The sequence below is a fragment of the Crocuta crocuta genome, unplaced genomic scaffold (assembly GCF_008692635.1).
Source record: "Crocuta crocuta isolate KB4526 unplaced genomic scaffold, BGI_CrCroc_1.0 scaffold32, whole genome shotgun sequence".
In the NCBI taxonomy this organism is placed as follows: domain Eukaryota; kingdom Metazoa; phylum Chordata; class Mammalia; order Carnivora; family Hyaenidae; genus Crocuta; species Crocuta crocuta.
This window is the reverse complement of record NW_027529424.1, coordinates 11475896-11492743: the sequence shown is the minus strand read 5'-3', so window position 1 is coordinate 11492743 and position 16848 is coordinate 11475896. Positions and strand designations below refer to the sequence as shown.

Here is a 16848-nt window from a genome sequence, read left to right as displayed (position 1 = left end):
GCCGACAGCCGAACTCCCGGCTCTCAGACGTGGCTCAGAAGTGACCGCTGCTACCCTCCTTCTGAGCGGGCTTGCCCTCAGGTGCATACGGATTTCGCCTCCGTGTCCCTTACGCTCCTGGGACCCAGGGCGCCGTCCGTGTGTTTGTTACCAGGAGTGGCCTTTCCTCGTGGCCCGTGTTGGAGGCGGGTTGCAAGGGCCGGCTGTCCGGGGGCCGGCCGGGGGCCGGTGCTGACTGTCCCCGCCCGGTGAACACGGGGCTTTGCAGGGGTGCAGTGCTGACCGTTCACCCCGCTGTCCACATCGCGCCCCGGCCCGGACGGGCCCTCGAAGGCGGGGCTCCCGTGGAGGGTGGTAGCGGTCGGGGTGCAGCGAGAACACGGCCGTGCTGCACAAGCTGCTTTTAACTCCCTTCAAGTGTTGTCCTCTGCAGGGTGCGGAACGTGCCCCAGACCTGTCTCGAGCAGGTATTATTCGTGGTTTTTCTTTTCATAAACAGCATGACTTTTTTTGAACTTGAGGCCATTGACGGAGACGTTATTTACACCGCCAGCGGCTAAGGAAAGAAGGGTTTTTCCCTCCTTAAATCCCAGAAGTGACTTTTGTCCGTATTAATTTGAATTTGTCCAACTCCTGATGAACCGTGGTCCCTCTGGTGCCTTGTGGATGGGCCGGTGTCCCGCGTCTGTCTGCGGTGACCGTCAGGGCGCCCCGGGCTCTCGGACAGTGATGCCCGCTGGCTGTGCGCCCTCAGTGCGCCCGGCTGGCTGACCCCGGCCCCGGAGGCGCGCACCAGGCCCGTCGTCCGTGTGAGGACCCTGCGCCTGGGCACGCCGGCCACCCGCGGTCTCGGCGCCAGAATCGCCCCAGTGCGGTCACTAACCGTGTCCCTGTTCCTTCCGCAGGTATGAACGCCGCTGTCCGCGCTGTGGTGCGCATGGGAATATACGTGGGGGCCAAGGTGTACTTTATCTACGAGGTCAGTGCTGCGTCTCCCTCCCGCTTGCCCTGACTCGGGGTCCCGCGCCTCACGCCTGCCCGGGCGCTGCCGGCCCAGCAGGAGATGCCAGGTGGCCACGGGCTCGCTCAGGCCAGAGCAGGGCCCCGTGTGCCCGGGGCGGGGGGGGCACTCCTGGTCTGGGCGCAGGTCTGTGAGATTTGTGCCCGGGAGTGGGGGGCTGGGGGAGGGCACATGGGGCGCAAAATGCCACATCTTGTCCACCTGCTGATCCCGTGGATTACGGTATTTATCTGCACCTCCTTCCTCATGGAAGTGATCTGTCCCTGTGCTGTGCGTAGTTGAATTAACATTAAGATAAATGGGAGAAAGGCCACGTTGAGCTTTGCGTCATCGCCGTGAAATCCAGACCACCCCCCTGACAACCTTTGTGTATCCGCTTCGTTCATACGAGGAGCCTGAAACATGCCGGCGGCCGTGGGCCGTGATGTCCCGCTTTCCGGGGGCCGACCACTTAGAAGTAAGCGGGGTTTGGAGGGGAGGTGCCCGGATAGTTTGGACCAGGCTGTTTATTTCAAAAACTATTGGGGAAAAATAATTTCTATTTAGTTTGTAAATTTATGAAAGTTAACAAAGCTGAAATCATGGAAAGAAGAGAGTATGTTCCTATCTTATTTGGATTCTTCCCAGGACTGTTTGTGAAAGTCTGGAAGGAGATCTGCATGTTACAATAACTACAGCAAATAGGGGCGCCTGGGGGCTCAGTCGGGTGAGCGTCCGACTTCAGGCCAGGCCGTGATCTCACCGTTTGTGAGTTCAAGCCCCACGTCAGGCTCTGTGCTGACAGCTTGGAGTCTGGAGCCTGTTTTGGATTCTGCGTCTCCCTCTCTGTCTCTCTCTGCTCCTCCCCTGCTCACATACACACACTCTCTCTCTCTCTCTCTCTCTCTCAAATAAATAAACATCAAGAAAATTTTTTAGAATCTAGAACAAATACTTTTCATGCAGTGTCTTCCGCCACAGCTACACCCACTGCTTCAGGGGTCTCACACTACGTGACCCCCTGTTTGGGGGCTCGTTCCTCTCCCGCACAGCTGAACCACGCAGGTCACGCCCCACCTTTCAGCTGTCCTTCACGCCGGGTGTGAAGCCGAGGGGTGTTTTCTGGGATCAGTACGACCCCAGCACAGGGCGCCGGCCGCATGGCCCTTACGGGGGCCTCGGCGTGTTTCGCCAGAGTGGCTTCTGAATCCGGCTGCAGGCCCCGACCTCCCTGCCCCAGAGCTGGCCTGGGCCCTCCTCCTGGGAAGCGGCTGCCCACAAGCCTTTGCTCGCGGGGCTGGAGAACACGTGTGTGCTGTTTGCCGGAAAGGTGTTTTCTTCGCCCCGTTCTTTGCTTTGCTTTTCTGAGCTGCGGCTCTGAGTCTGGGTTTGCGTCTGTCCGATTTGAGTGCTGTGCAAAGGTCGGGCCGATCCGGTGTTTCCAGACTGTTGTCTGGGCCTCTCCGGGGTCACGTCGCTGCTGTGAGTTGCGGCCCCGGGCGAGCGCTGGTGCGGACAGAGCGCGTCCCCACCGAAGGGCTTTAGTCTGGGACACTTGTCCCCGCGCGTGTTCTTCTGCGGGAGCCTGCGAGCTGCACGCATCCCCTCAGCCTTTTCCTTTGCTTCCATCTCACTCCGGGAGGGGCTTGAGCAGGACCCCCCAGCGGTCCCCCAGCGGGGCTTTGTGGGGCGGGGCGGCCTCGGCCAGCTTCCCCTCCTGTCACTAACAGGGGGTTTTCCGATTCGCTGCGGACTATCCTGCCTGGACCGCGGCGTCCAGCACAGGCCCCACGGGGTTTGTCCCCTCGCTGGGGACACTGGCCGTTCTCCCGGCCCCAGCTCGGTCACAGCGGCACTGGGTCTCCACGGTGACTGCGGGTGCCGGAGGGAGGGGAAGGAAGTCACTTCTGTTATTTCCGTTGAAGAAACTCTTTCGAAAAAGAGAGTTTGCTTTGTCTGTGTCTTTTCGTCCCTGGCAGATCCGGGAGAAAGCTCCGGTCCCCCACCCAGCCAGGGACGGGGAGGGGACCTTCCCCAGGGCTTCATCACAGTCCCGTTATCGGGGCTCCTGGCCTGCGGTGTGTGGGGACCCGGGATAGCGCTCAGCTCCCTGCCCCGCCCCGAGCAGCGCCCGCACGGGGTTAGTTACCTGGCCCTGAATGTGCACAGTGCGGAGGTCAGGAGACCCTGCGTTAGGCCGAGGACCCGCTGTGCAGCTGGCGTGCGGGCGGGGGGTCGGCCTGGCGGCCACGTGCATGCTGACTCGCTGGGTGTGGAGACTGACCTTAATCCTTCCCAGATTTAAGAGTTTTGTCGTGTTTCTGTTTGTTCTCAGTGGCCCTGAGACCTGGGGGCCGTCAGGTCAGATGTTACGGATACTTGGGTGAGATCTCGACCCCCCCGGCTGAGGACCCTGTCCTTCAGGGAGGACCCGTGTGCAGGGCGCTGTGGCAGTAACTGGTTGGCTGTGCTCCGCGCCTCGGGAGGAAGGTGCTGGGGGAGAGCGGAGCGCGGGGTCTGTGGCTCGGCCCCGAACGGCCGGCCCGTGGGTCCCAGCGACGGGGGGCTGACGAGGGCAGCCTGGAGGGGCCTCCTTGGAACTGAAGTCATCTGCCTGGAGAAGACACCGTGCTTCTCTCGACACCCTCCCCTCGCCCCCTTAAGAGGAATTCTAGGGGTCAGGCCTGTCCTTTGTGTCCCCGTGGGGGGCAGTCCTGGGCTCACTCAAAACCAGGCCCTTGGACTTCGCACTGCGAACTGATAGCGTCTCATGAAGGGAGTCAGTGTGGTTCACGTCACAGACGTAAACCTCGCTGTGTCTGAAATCCAGACGAGTCTACAATCTGCTGGGGTTTTCTCACTCATTTGGGCAGCAAAACACTCGTCCTTACCCACCCACCAAGGGTGACCGTCCCCAGGACGGGGCAGGGGGCGCCCACCGGCCAGGACCACGCCCTTCCCACAGTCGTGACGGAACCCCTGCTGGGCACGGCCGTCGATCGGACTCGGGTTTAGAAGACATTTGGTTTCTTTTTTAAAACCTCCTCCGGCAATCAGTCTGCCCAACGTGCTTGTCGGCGTGTGGCCCCCTCTCCACGCTGGCGGGGGGCACTTTCCAGGTTACCTAGCAGTCTGGACAGTGAGACGGGTTCGTGTTATGTAAAGCAAGGCTTTCTGGGGTTTTCCCCGTGGCAGAAGGTTCGTGGGAGACGTGTTGACGGGAAAGCGCTGGCACTGGGCTGCTCTGGCACCAGGCTGCTCTGGCACCGGGCTGCTCTGTCTGGCTGTAAGTCGGGGCCAGGAGCGCGTGCTCTGTGCGCTGAGCCCTGGGCCCCTGTCTGGGGAGGAGGGGCGGGCGGTGGGTTAACCCGTTCTTTCCACCTGGTGAGCCAGCTGTTGAGTTTCCCTTTTCCTTCTAGGCTGAGGTGTTTCCTTACAAACCTGCAGGTGGCTTGGGCTGTCTGGGGACGGTGATGGCAAACGCGTCACCTGGTTTTACAGGACGGGGCTCAGGAGGCGGCCCCGGCTTGAGGAGGACCAGGGCCGAGGAGCGCCCTTCAGTCCTCTGCTCCTCCCATCTCGGTTGCTGGAAACGGGAGGCTAGTTCTGTCTCATGGAATCTGCGGGCTCAAAAGCCTATTAGCTGAAGGTTTTCTGCAGATTTACAGAAATTATAGCTCTTTTTTAAAATATTTTTATTTATTTCTAGGAGAGAGAGAGAGACAGCGCGAGCAGGGGAGGGTCAGAGAGAGAGGGAGTCACAGACTGAAACAGGCTCCAGGCTCTGAGCTGGCAGTCAGCACAGAGCCCGACGCGGGGCTCGAACCCATGAACCGCGAGATCATGACCTAAGCGAAAGTCGGACGCTTAACCGACTAAGCCACCCAGGCGCCCTGAGAAATTATAGCTCTTTAAACATGACTCACTTAAAAGTCTTTCCTCTTTTTTATCTATTTATTTTACATAGAGAGAGGGTGAGCTGGGGAGGGGCAGAGGGAGAGAGAATCCCAGGCAGGCTCCACGCTCAGCACACAGCCCGACGTGGGGCTCGATCCCACGACCCTGGGATCATGACCTGAGCCGAAACCAAGAGCTGGACGCTCCGTGGACTGAGCCCCCGGCGCCCAGAGCCTTTCTTCTCTGAGATCACGCTAACCAGTTGGGCGGCACGCAGACTTGGAACTCTCCGAGGGCCCCTCTCCCGTCTTCCGAACCTCGGAAAAGGCAGGAATAACGCCGTCACATCAGCAGCCGATCTTCTCGTTAAAAGCACGCGTCTCCATGCGGTTGTCAGGCGTCCTGGGAAAGGGGCCTCGGCCCAGGTCAGCCGCCGCCTGCGGCCGCGGGTGGAGGCCTGAGTGGCTTTCTCTCCAGGCTGGGCCCCCGTCAGAGCAGACCTAACACCCCGATAAACCCACGGACTTAACACCCTGATAAACCCGCGTTAATCTGTCTGTTCATAGATTGGGACCCTTTTCCCCTTCGGAACAGAACCCCGTTTGCCACGGGGCACCTACTTCAGAGGAGCTGCCTCTTTCACAGTCTCTAAGCAAGAAAAGTCCTGCTCGGGGCAGAGACACGAAAGCCACCCAACCCCCCGCTTTCCCGGCCGAGGCCGCACAGTGCCGTCCCGCCCGCCCTCTGGCGTCCCCGGCTGTGCTGGGCGGGGCGGCCCCTGCTCCCGATGGGCGAACGGCCCAGGATGCCGCTGTGACTTTTGGGGGTGTGCTGGGTTGTCCCCCCTGCTCTGATGATCTGCCCCGCCCCACCCCTGCCCCCTCCCCAGGTTCCGGGAAGGGCAGGCAGGGTGACCGGAACCACACCGTCTCTTCTCCGTGAGGTTTGACACCTAACTGTTTCTACATTTTAACTTCCTTCCAGTCAAACTACTCACCCACAAAGTGTCGTCGTCGTAGGATTGCCCGAGCGCGCAGTTAAGCGTGTGTCCGTGTGCCGCTGACGCGGGGGGTTGCTGCCCAGCGCGAGCAGGCCCGGCCCTTCCACACGTTTGCTGGGTTGGGTGATGTGCAAAGGACCTGTGGCCAGCGTGCTCCTGGACGGCGAGAGCTCACAGCCACAGCACCGCGCGTGGCCTCCCGCGGAGTGCCCGCTCCGTGACCCGTCCTCAGACCGTCCACACGCTGCTCCTGCAGAAGACTCGCCCGGGTTACCAGTTCAGTGTTCTAATCCCAAAAACATGCTCTCCTTCCGGCCCTCCGCCCTGCCCTGTGTTGTCACCTAGGGGCCGTGTTACCTGACCTGGCGGATGCGGACTGCTGCAGCTGTGGGTTTTGTGACTTGCCTGGGACTCTATTACCCGCCGTGGCGTGGAGAAATCCGAGCGCCGGAGGGCTGGTCTCGCCACTGGTTCGTCAGGTCTCCACAGGCACCCAGCGCGGGCTCCGCTGAGGGCTGACCTGTTCCCACCTACCGCAGCGTCTGACCGCAGCTCGTGGGGACACGCGCAGAGACCACCCAGGGGCATCGTGCCTGAGGTCACGGCCCGCTTGAGCAGGGGGCGCCCCGGCTCGCTCGGCTGGAGCCGCTGGGCCCCGAGACCCTGGTGAGGGTGGGCGTGGGTGGGCCCGCGTCACCCGAGGGTCCGCCCAGAGTTTCCTTAGCAAAGTAGAGCCGGAATTCCTGACCCTGGAAAGGCACCGACCTGGGGACCCTGCCGCCTCTTCGTCACGCCCACCTGGCTGTGCAGGACGGCGTTTCCCGACTCCAAGCCCTCGGGCGGTTGGGATCCCACCTCCTCCTACGTGCTTGCCGTCAGGCTCAGTCGGGGAAATGCTTTCGTCTGTTAAGGCACAAACTGGGAAAACCAAAATACATCTTTCCTGCAGCAAAACGCCGGGAGAGCTCTCCAGTGTGGGTGCTCACGACATCTAGAAAATACCTCGGGGTTCGTGGTCTTTGCCAGATGGTTTCCGCTGGCAGTCGGGATGTTTGCCTCTCCAACAGCGAGTTGTTGACCGAGTGATGCTGGAAGTCAGGTTCGGAAGGCGCGCCGTGCCGTCGAGAAGACAGGTGGACGCCTCGAACATGACTGTGCTACCGGAAGAAGCGGACTTGGCCAAAGCACAGCATCCGATTTCCCTCTGGGTCTTTAATTTATAAAAAACAAAAAACTGCATAGAATGAGGTCTCTAATAAAGCCGCCCACGACAGACTGGCTCTGAGTTGACATAGAACCGATTTAACAGGTGCCTAAAAATGCAGGTCAGCGTGACCTCTGGGGGCAGCACGGGTCCCTGCCCGGGATTGGGGCCCTGGCTTCCTTGCACATGGCTCAGAACAGTTCCAGGCAAGAAGTTACTAATTTCAGAGTCTGGGGCACCTTCTGAGAGGTCACCAAACGCCCCCACGTGAAGACCCCTGTGGGATGTTGCAGTTGGTGCGGCCCCTGAGGGTCTCTGGCTCGTCACCGTGCAAAGTAGGGTCAACAAGGCAGGGAGCGTTACTCTGGGTTAAAGATTAAGCGCGGTTTTTACAGGTTTAATGTGCTTTTATTCCTCTGTGAGTCACAGAACTGGCTCTGAAGTCAAATTCCAAAGAGGATTTTAGAAAATATTTTGGGCTCTTGGCTGTTCTGGAATATGTGTTCAGACCTCCAGAGAGACCTCAATAGAAAGCAGCTCCGAACTTGTACATCATAGTAGGTTTGAGTAGAATCAGCCTTCTGGATTTAGTAACGTCTTCCTCGCAAGCGAAAGATGGCTTAAAGCGACGGTCGGGGATCTTTGCGTGCGCCTTGAGCTCGGATCCTGCCCGTCCCTTCCTGTGGCTGCGGGCTCTCCCGTAGGCAGCTCCACTGCGTGAAATAAACGGTCTTCGGAGAATGTTCTACGTTTCCAAATACGTGTTGTCTTGTCGGAGGATTTCCCACGTTCCTGCGCGAGGAGCAGAGGATCGACACGTGTTACTGAGCTGCGTTTAGTGCGGAGCAGCAGGGACAGAGGTGGAGGGGACTTTTGCGTTCCTCGCAGAGGTGTCTGGCGGGCCGGGAACGGTAGGAAGGGCTGGTCTGGGCAGCACGAGTTGTCAGAACATTCTAGGGGTCGGTGCTGACGGCCCTTGGCAAGCTGGGGACCCTTCCCCGGCCTCCGCATCCTTGCGTCCGGGGCCCCCTTCCCCTCGGTGTCCCTGGTGCCCTCACGACCGCGGGAGCCGAAGTGACTCCTCCGGCGGCCGGAGGAGGGGGGGGTTCGCTTTCCGGTTTTGCCGAGTGGTTAGCGCGTGTCACCCTGCTGTGCCCGGACGGCCCTGCCTTACACCCGCCGTTCTGGCCTCGTCAGTGATATTTTCCCTCATCGTCAGACCCGCACGGGTTTGGGGGGGTGAAACGTGGCGCAGGCGTTGGGTCGGCTCAGCGCGGTGGCCGAGGCGAGCGCGGGCCGCTCACGTGCCGTGTGCCTACGTCCCGAGAACCGAACTCGGAGAGTCGGCACCGCCACGGGCCGTCGAGCTCCGTTCCCGTGTCTGAGGATCGGCGCGTCGTGCGGTGACGGGGCTGGAGTTGTCGGGAGAGCCGGGGAGCTCGCGGAGCTGGGGGAGGCGGCCCTGACCGGAGGCCCCCCCGCGCCCCCTGCCTACCCTCCGTCTGTCGTCCGTCCGTCCGCCCGCCGTCCAGCTGTCCTCCTCTCTGCCTCTGTTCTCTGTGCTGCGCGAGGGCCCTGGGCGTCCCTCAGAGGCCGGCAGGCCTGCCCGTGCGTCTGGCCCCGGGCAGCGTGTGTGGTCAGCGGCTCCCACACCGGGCGCTGCGGAGCTCACGCTTCTCAGGAGCCCCCCCTTCCAGAGGCCGGGCCTGGCTCCCGTCACACCCCGCTTACCACCTCCCCTCCCCAGTGACAGCCTCAGCGGCCCCATACCTTACATGGATGGGCTGAAACCGCACACCCTGTGGGCTTTGTCGCTGCCCTGTGAAGACGTGGGCCCGTCCGGGGCGGGGCAGGGGGGCTGCGGGGAGCCTGAGCCCGAGGGTCACGTCCTTGGTACTGGGGCGCGGGGAGGCCGCCAGCTCCAGGAGGAGCCTGCTCCCGGCTTCTCTGCTTCAGTCCATTCCATCTGTCTCTCTGCCGATCATCACAGAACACCAGACTGTGAGAAGCGTACGGGTGTGTGTGCATTTACATGTTCACGTGCTGTATGGTGTAACATACTATGTAACTGTAATACGCATGTACAGCATGTGTTTCATGTAATATATAGCATATGTATTTGCTATATTTATAATTGTAATTATATTGATATTTTGCATGCATATATGGTTATATATTATATACAGTAAATGTATGGTTATGTATTATAGACAATCTATTACATGTTATATGGTTACATATTACATACAATATAGTACACGTTACATACAACGTAAATCTATACAACATATGAAAAATTTATACAGACAGGTGTGTGTTGATAGCCTGGGGTTATGTGTGTGACAAATGGGAAAGAGAGAAGTGGTCTGGAGTGAAATAGAACAGAGAGAGGTTGAGAGCAGGTTCATTCTGTATGATTTATAGAAGTCTATATATATGTATTCTCAGCATGTAATATAGCAATAATAAATTATATAATATGTTTCATGATCTAAAAATAACATAGTAATGGATTGTGTGTCACTGTACAGTATAATACGTTAATGTGTTATGTATCATGATACAGTGTATTAGCACAGTATAGTACATCACATCAGAGCGTATTTTTGACAGGAATCTGCACTCGTAAGCACGGGTTCACGCACTGATGGCCCGTGAAGGCTCCCGCACTGTTGATGAACTTTTACACACAGTCCCCTACTCAGTGGGCCATTTCGTTTTGAAAAATCCTAATTATTTTCTTCCCTCTTGACCTTCATTAGGGTAGGAGATACGAATCCACCTTAACAATCTATTATGGTCAACTTTCTAAGTGGTTAGTGCCTAGTCCTTTCTAAGGTTAAATGTCCTGGAGAGAGAGCCCGGGCAGCACAGATGCAAATGGTGTTTCCGTCTTCCTTGATCCTGAGCGGTCTGTGGGGAAAAGCGAGATGCGCTTAGAGCCCAAGGCCCTGGTCCTTGGGCTTCCCCGTGGAGAGCGCCCTGACACCCCACTCACTCACCTCCCCCCGTGCGAGTCAGACGCAGCTAACCACAGGGTAAGGCGACGGGTGGCGCGGTGACACCCGGCCGTGCTTTTCAGAAGTGCAACACAGTACGGTGTGTCTCTCGAGAGTGGCGTGGATGGTGGCCCAGGGAAACTGAGGCCCAGACAGAAATGCTTTCTTGTATGCGGTGTGATTGACGCCACTGTTTGGGTTTGTTACACCACGATCAGTTTTAGGGTGAGCGTCTCCCCTTTCAGCCTGTGGGGAGCTGTTCGGTGGCAGGCAAACTGTCTTATTCCCCCCACTCTGGACGAGTCTGGCGAGAGATTCCCATCGTTGGAGATGAGGTTGCGGAGGCTTTTCTGCACGTGTCCTTCCTAGAGCCGGCACTGGCCGTGCTCTGCTCCTAACCGCTGGGCCTCTAGGGGCTCCGCCTCCTCGGTCCTTCCATTCACTTTGTACAGAACTTACACATGGATGTGACGTCTCTGTAGAGTTCAGCCCGGTTTTCTCACCAGGATTTCCATTCTCTCCCCCAGGGCTACCAAGGCATGGTCGATGGCGGCAGTAACATCGTCGAGGCCGACTGGGAAAGCGTCTCCAGCATTCTGCAAGTGGTATGTGCCGCCTCAGCGCTCCCTGGGTCTCTGAACTAAGTCGCTCCTGTCTTTAGTTGGGAACCTTCGACCCTTAGGCTCCGGTCAGTACTTAAAACGGATTAACGTGCTGGCAGGCATTCGCCTTGCCCGCTTACACCGTAAGAAAACATCCTTAATTTGTCGTTTAATTAAAATTTTTAAACAGCTTTACATCACGCAAACAGGATTTTTCTTGCACCAAAAAGTTACGCATGAAGGCTGGTGTTCACTTGTGGACCTTGGCGTGGATTCCGGGTTTGTTTTTGTTTTGTTAAGACCGGATTAATGTTGTGGCAGCTTCGGCCAGTAGGTGCTGTGTTTGATGGCAAATATCCGCGCCTGTTGGATTTTCGAGAGTCACCAAGCCTGGGAACGATCCCCAGTGGCCGCGTCCGAGGGCTGTAGGGTTCAGTGGGAACGCGGCCTCCCTGTTCTGGGCTGAGCCGATGGGGCTGGCTGCTCTGGGGTGGAGAATTTACTAACTTAGAACTTAAATGAGACCTGCCTGGAGAGTTGACGCCTGGTAAATTCCCCAAACACGGTAGCTCAGCGAAGGCCCCAAATCAGTGGACAGATGGATTACAGGGAAAGAGTGGATTTCACAGGGGCGCCTGGGTGGCTCAGTCGGTTAAGCCTTCAGCTTCAGCTCGGGTCATGAACTCGCAGTTCGTGAGTTCAAGCTCCGTGTCGGGCTCTGTGCTGACAGCTCAGAGCCTGGAGCTGCTTCAGATTCTGTGTCTCCCTCTCTCTCTGACCCTCCCCTGCTCACGCTGTCTCTCTCTCTCCTAGAAATAAAAATATTTTAAAAAATTAAAACAAAATAAACTTAAAAAAAAAAAAGAATGGATTTCACAAAAAGTTGTTTACAGGTGGTTTTGACCTGTTGAAATGTATGTATTAATGTGTAGCCCACGCTGAGCATTTTTTAGTAAAAAGGAACCAAAGTGATACATTGTCGCTGAAGGTGCTTGTGCGCCAGAGGACGGGTGACATGAGTGTGGTGTGTGAGCGTAAAAGGAATATACTCAGCTGTGAGGAAAGCGGGAGATCCAGACAGATTCCGTACGGTCTCACGTACAGGTGAGATCTAAAACGCTGAACCCCCGGAGACAGAGCAGAGCAGTGGCCGCCCAGGGCTGGGGGTGGGGGAAACGAGACGCTGGCCCAAGGGGGCAGACTCCCAGCTTGGAGATGAGTGCGAGGGGATGGAGGTGTTGACGAACTTGATTATGGTGATCATTTCCCAGCGTAGATGTGTGTTAAGTCATCACGTCACATGCCTTACGAGATCTTAACGACGCTGTGTGATATGATACTGAAAGTTGCTAAGAGTAGATGTTAAATGTTCTCACCACAAACAAAAGCGAATTCTATGAATGGAGAAGTGGATCAGTGAACCTTACCGTGGCGACGCCTTCATAATATGTGTGTGTATCCGCACCTCGTGCGCCGAAACGTCCATAGTCTCTAGGTCAGTTACACCTCCGTGGCGCCGGGTGGAGGGAGGATCGCGGGTGGCTGTTTTAACGCTGGTTACAGACTCGTACGCCTGTCCTCTACCCCCCGGAAAGCGGCTGCGGGGATTTTACAGCCATCAGCATTTAGAACGCCATTTGCAAAAACCGAGGACAGCATCTTCTGAATTGCAGACAGCAACCCCACATGTGAAAAGGCATTTCCGCTCTGGCGCCACGATCGCCCAGGAAGGGAAGAAGTCTGGGGGTGGGGGTGAGGGAGCCTTGCTCGCAGTCCCCGGTGTGGCGCCCCCCCCGAGGCCCCGTGCACGTGAGCCCCTCGGTGTTTGTGGCTGTGCCCACTTAACCTGCTGTTGTGAGGGACCCTCTATCGCTCTCGGTCCCTCCAGGTGCCCAGCCCCCTTTGCCCTGTGCTCAGCCCTCCCGCGCGGGCTCAGCTTTGCTGGGACAAGCCCTTAGCCCTGCTAACACCCCGCGTTCACGCGGGCTCCCTTGGGGTGCGAGGCACCCTGCCTTATGAAGCGAGAATGCACTTGAACGACTGTGTGCGGATGGAGGTTTTATAAGTGTGTTTGTGATTATGTAGAGGAGTCCCGCTTTCTTTTATTTTTAAAAACTTTCATAATGTGTATTTTTGAAGGAGAGAGAGAGGGGAGGGTCAGAGAGAGAGAGAGGGAGACACAGAATCCGAAGCAGCTCCAGGCTCCGAGCTGTCAGCCCAGAGCCTGATGTGGGGCTTGAACTCATGAACCAGGAGATCATGACTGAGCTGGAGTCGGATGCTTAACGACTGAGTGCCCCGGACGCCCCTCCTTTCATTTAAATGATGACTAAGGATGTTTCATGTTTGAAAAACCAAGTGTGATAAATCCTGACTGTCTCTCCTGGAAGTTTGGATGATCTGACTTAGGTTTTCTTAAGATTTAGCCTTAAAAAGGGTGGGGAGGGGGTGTTAAAGCTCAGGTCCCTCTGGCTCACAGGTGTCTATCTGGCCCGTACGGGGGGCTCTCACAGAACAGGGCCTTGGGACCTCGGGCTGCGGGCCGTGTCCGTCCTCTGGTCCCAGCTGCTGGCCTGCGCCGGGCCGCCTGAGGCTCGGCTAGTGGGGGGCCCGGCCCTCCCCCCCGCCGTCCTGCTTCACCCCAGGCCTCAAGGGCGGCCGGGTCATCTCGCAGGGTCTTCTGTTGTCCACATGTTACGCTGTGTCCTGGTTCCCAGCCCCCCCGCCCCCCCAGTGCTGTGCCTTTGTCTGCTGAGCCCACACTTGACAGACCACAAAGATGAAAGGAGGGAAGCCGGGTTCGCAGGTCCCGCGCGTGCACTGGTGCTCAGCGCGTGCGCCCCCGCGGGGAGGAGGCGCCGACGCCACGTGGCCTGTCTTCCAGGGCGGCACCATCATCGGCAGCGCTCGCTGCAAGGCCTTCCGCGCCCGGGAGGGCCGCCTCAAAGCCGCTCGGAACCTNGAAGGAGTGGAGCGGGCTGCTGGAGGAGCTGGCCCAGAACGGTACCGTCCGGCGTCTGCGTGTCGCCCGCGGGGGCTTCCTGTCCCCTGCGCCGTCTTCCGTCCCCCTCGGTCTGAACGCACACACCTGCCCCTGGACTGTCCGGAGGCGTTCGGTGGGGGGGGCTGCGGGCGTCCCCCCGCCCCACAGAGCACGGATTCGGGGGCGCCCGTGACAGCCAGAGCCGGGTTCCCTGTTTGTCCCCGCGGGGCTCCCCTGACTGTGTCCCCTGACTGTGGCTCCGGCTCAGCCGGGGGCTCCCCAGTGTCCCCTGCGGCAGGACTGGAGTTCAGCGTAGCAGGTGCTCCGCTGGGCCGCGGCCCCCGTCCCTTTCCAGGCCGTGCAGGCAGGACCCCAGGGCCCTCCGTGCTCACAGCCTGGGTCTGGGGGGGGGGGTCCTGATGCGTAGCTGTGATGCGGCATCAGAACAGCCCCTTTTGGCGGCTGCGAAGCTGGTGGGGAGCAGTCTGTCCGCCGGGAGGTTGGCCCTTGGCCGTGCGTTTGGCTCGGGCCCCACGGCACCTGGCGTCCTCTGTACTTGGGCCCCCGCAGGCTCCGTGGCGGCACGGGGGAGGGGGGCACTGCCATGTCCCCAGCTGCGCCCTCCTGGGCAAATCTCTCCCGAGATCGGGGAGTGGGTCCCTAGCACCACCCCCCACGCCAGTGAGCGCTCCCTGTGCCCACGCAGCGTCCCTAAGTGCCCCGTTCTGTGTGTGGGACACCCCCTCACACGGAGGGACGCGTGCCAGAGGCCGCTGCCAGAGAGAGGTCGGGATTTCCCCAGATGCAGGGCACGCCCTTCCCTTTCCGCGCCAAGCCCACGCGCTCAGCGGGAGACATGTCCACCCGACCGCAGGCGGGCTGTCCCCGGCACGTGCACACTGGGGTGGTTCAGGGATCAGACGCGCGGGAGACCGGGGAACCCCCGCGGATCTCCCAGACGCCCCACGTCTCGCTGGCCGTGGGCCCGCGGGATCGCAGCACTCCCAGTGAGGGCGTGCGGTCGGTGTGCACGCAGGCGACATCGCCAGGGAGGAGGTGCAGAAGCACGCCTACCTCAACGTCGTGGGCATGGTGGGCTCCATCGACAACGACTTCTGCGGCACCGACATGACCATCGGCACCGACTCGGCCCTGCACCGCATCATCGAGGTCGTGGACGCCATCATGACCACCGCCCAGAGGTGAGCCGGGAGGGGGCGCAGGCTGCGGTGGCCGCGGCGTAGACATCAGTGCCGGCCCTGGAAGGTTCCCCGATGGTTGTCTGTGCTGCAGTGTAGACGTCAGGGCCGGCCCTGGAAGGTCCCCGATGGGTGTCTGTGCTGCGGTGTAGACATCAGTGCCAGCCCTGGAAGGTTCCCCGATGGGTGTCTGTGCTGCGGTGTAGACATCAGTGCCGGCCCTGGAAGGTTCCCCGATGGGTGTCTGTGCTGTGGTGTAGACATCAGTGCTGGCCCTGGAAGATCCCCGATGGGTGTCTGTGTTGCGGTGTAGATGTCAGTGCCAGCCCTGGAAGGTTCCCTGATGGGTGTCTGTGCTGCCGTGTAGACGTCAGTGCTGGCCCTGGAAGGTCCCTGATGGGTGTTCTGTGCTGCGGTGTAGACGTCATTGCCAGTCCTGGAAGGTTCCCCAATGGGTGTTCTGTGCTGCGGTGTAGACGTCAGTGCTGGCCTTGGAAGGTCCCCGATGGGTGTTCTGTGCTGCAGTGTAGACGTCAGTGCCGGCCCTGGAAGGTTCCCCGATGGGTGTTCTGTGTTGCAGTGTAGTAGTCAGTCCCGGCCCTGGAAGGTCCCCGATGGGTGTCTGTGCTGCGGTGTAGACGTCAGTGCTGGCCCTGGAAGGTCCCCGATGGGTGTCTGTGCTGCAGTGTAGACGTCAGTGCCGGCCCTGGAAGGTTCCCCGATGGGTGTTCTGTGCTGCAGTGTAGTCGTCAGTCCCGGCCCTGGAAGGTCCCCGATGGGTGTCTGTGCTGCGGTGTAGACGTCAGTGCCGGCCCTGGAAGGTCCCCGATGGGTGTCTGTGCTGCGGTGTAGACATCAGTGCTGGCCCTGGAAGGTCCCCGATGGGTGTCTGTGCTGCAGTGTAGACGTCAGTGCCGGCCCTGGAAGGTCCCCGATGTTCTCAATGGGTCGTGTTCCTGAATTTCCGAATCTGGAGCAAAAGCACCTTCCCGTGAGTGGTTTTCACCCTGGAAACTTACCTGGACGCGGCTTAGGAGAAGTGTGTTACTGGAGGGCAGACGAATAGGATCGCGTGAAGTGCTGCCCCAGGTTCCCGCGGGAACAGCAGGAGGCGGGCCGGGCCGGGCCCCGTGTCCTCTGACTGTGTCCCAGTTGAGGAGGCCGCGTCCCCGGGAGGGCCCCCTGGTCCCCGCAGCCCCTGGCGTGCGTGCAGCGGGCTGGCCCCGATCCGCGTGTGCCGGGCGGTGCCGCGGGTCCCGCTGGACCAGAGAAGGCGCAGACTCTGCCCGGAGAGGCCCAGCGTGGGCGGAGCGGAGTGTGCGTGTGCGTGTGCGTGTGCGGGCGGCTCACGCGCGCCATCGTCCGCGAGGCCGTTTGCGCGAGCTGAAGAGGCTGCCGCGGGGGCGTCTGTGGAGACCCTGGGCCTTCCCTGACTCGGGTCCCCGCAGGGGACCAGGCAGGCTGTCCTCACCGGCGGGGACAGTACGTTCCGTGCGTCCCCGGGGTGGTAAGCGGGCGTCCCCTCTCTTTTCCAGCCACCAGAGGACCTTTGTGCTTGAGGTCATGGGGAGACACTGCGGGTACGTATGTGCGGGCGCCGTGCGCACGGCGAGGACCCTCAGCCTGGCCCCTTGGGACGGTCCGCGCGGGGTCCCGCAGCCCCGGGTCCGGGCCCCCCAGGGGCGTCTCTGAGCTGTGGGCGCTGCTTAATCTCCGCGCAGGTACCTCGCCCTGGTGAGCGCCTTGGCCTGCGGGGCGGACTGGGTGTTCCTCCCGGAGTCGCCCCCGGAGGAAGGCTGGCAGGAGAGCATGTGCGTCAAACTCTCGGAGGTAAGGTGCGTCCTGTGTCCCGTGGCCGTGGCGCTGTCACCCGTGCTGACCGCCGCTGGGACCGAGTCGGGGACAGGCGGAAAGCGTGCGGCGGAGGCGAGCTCGGGCCTGGCGCGTAGGGCCTGCCGGCTCCT

General features: G+C 59.8%; 1 protein-coding gene across 1 annotated transcript in view; it reads left to right on the top strand.

Annotated features, from left to right (window-relative positions):
* The first annotated feature begins 905 nt into the window (after nt 1–905).
* The window catches only part of PFKP (phosphofructokinase, platelet), a 39539-nt gene continuing 23596 nt past the window's right edge, over nt 906–16848 (top strand). The window contains 7 exon segments of the mRNA XM_077758551.1: nt 906–979; nt 10628–10705; nt 13587–13663; nt 13665–13705; nt 14722–14887; nt 16420–16464; nt 16606–16714. Coding sequence (XP_077614677.1) covers nt 908–979; nt 10628–10705; nt 13587–13663; nt 13665–13705; nt 14722–14887; nt 16420–16464; nt 16606–16714 — 588 coding nt within the window. The 5' untranslated portion in view covers nt 906–907.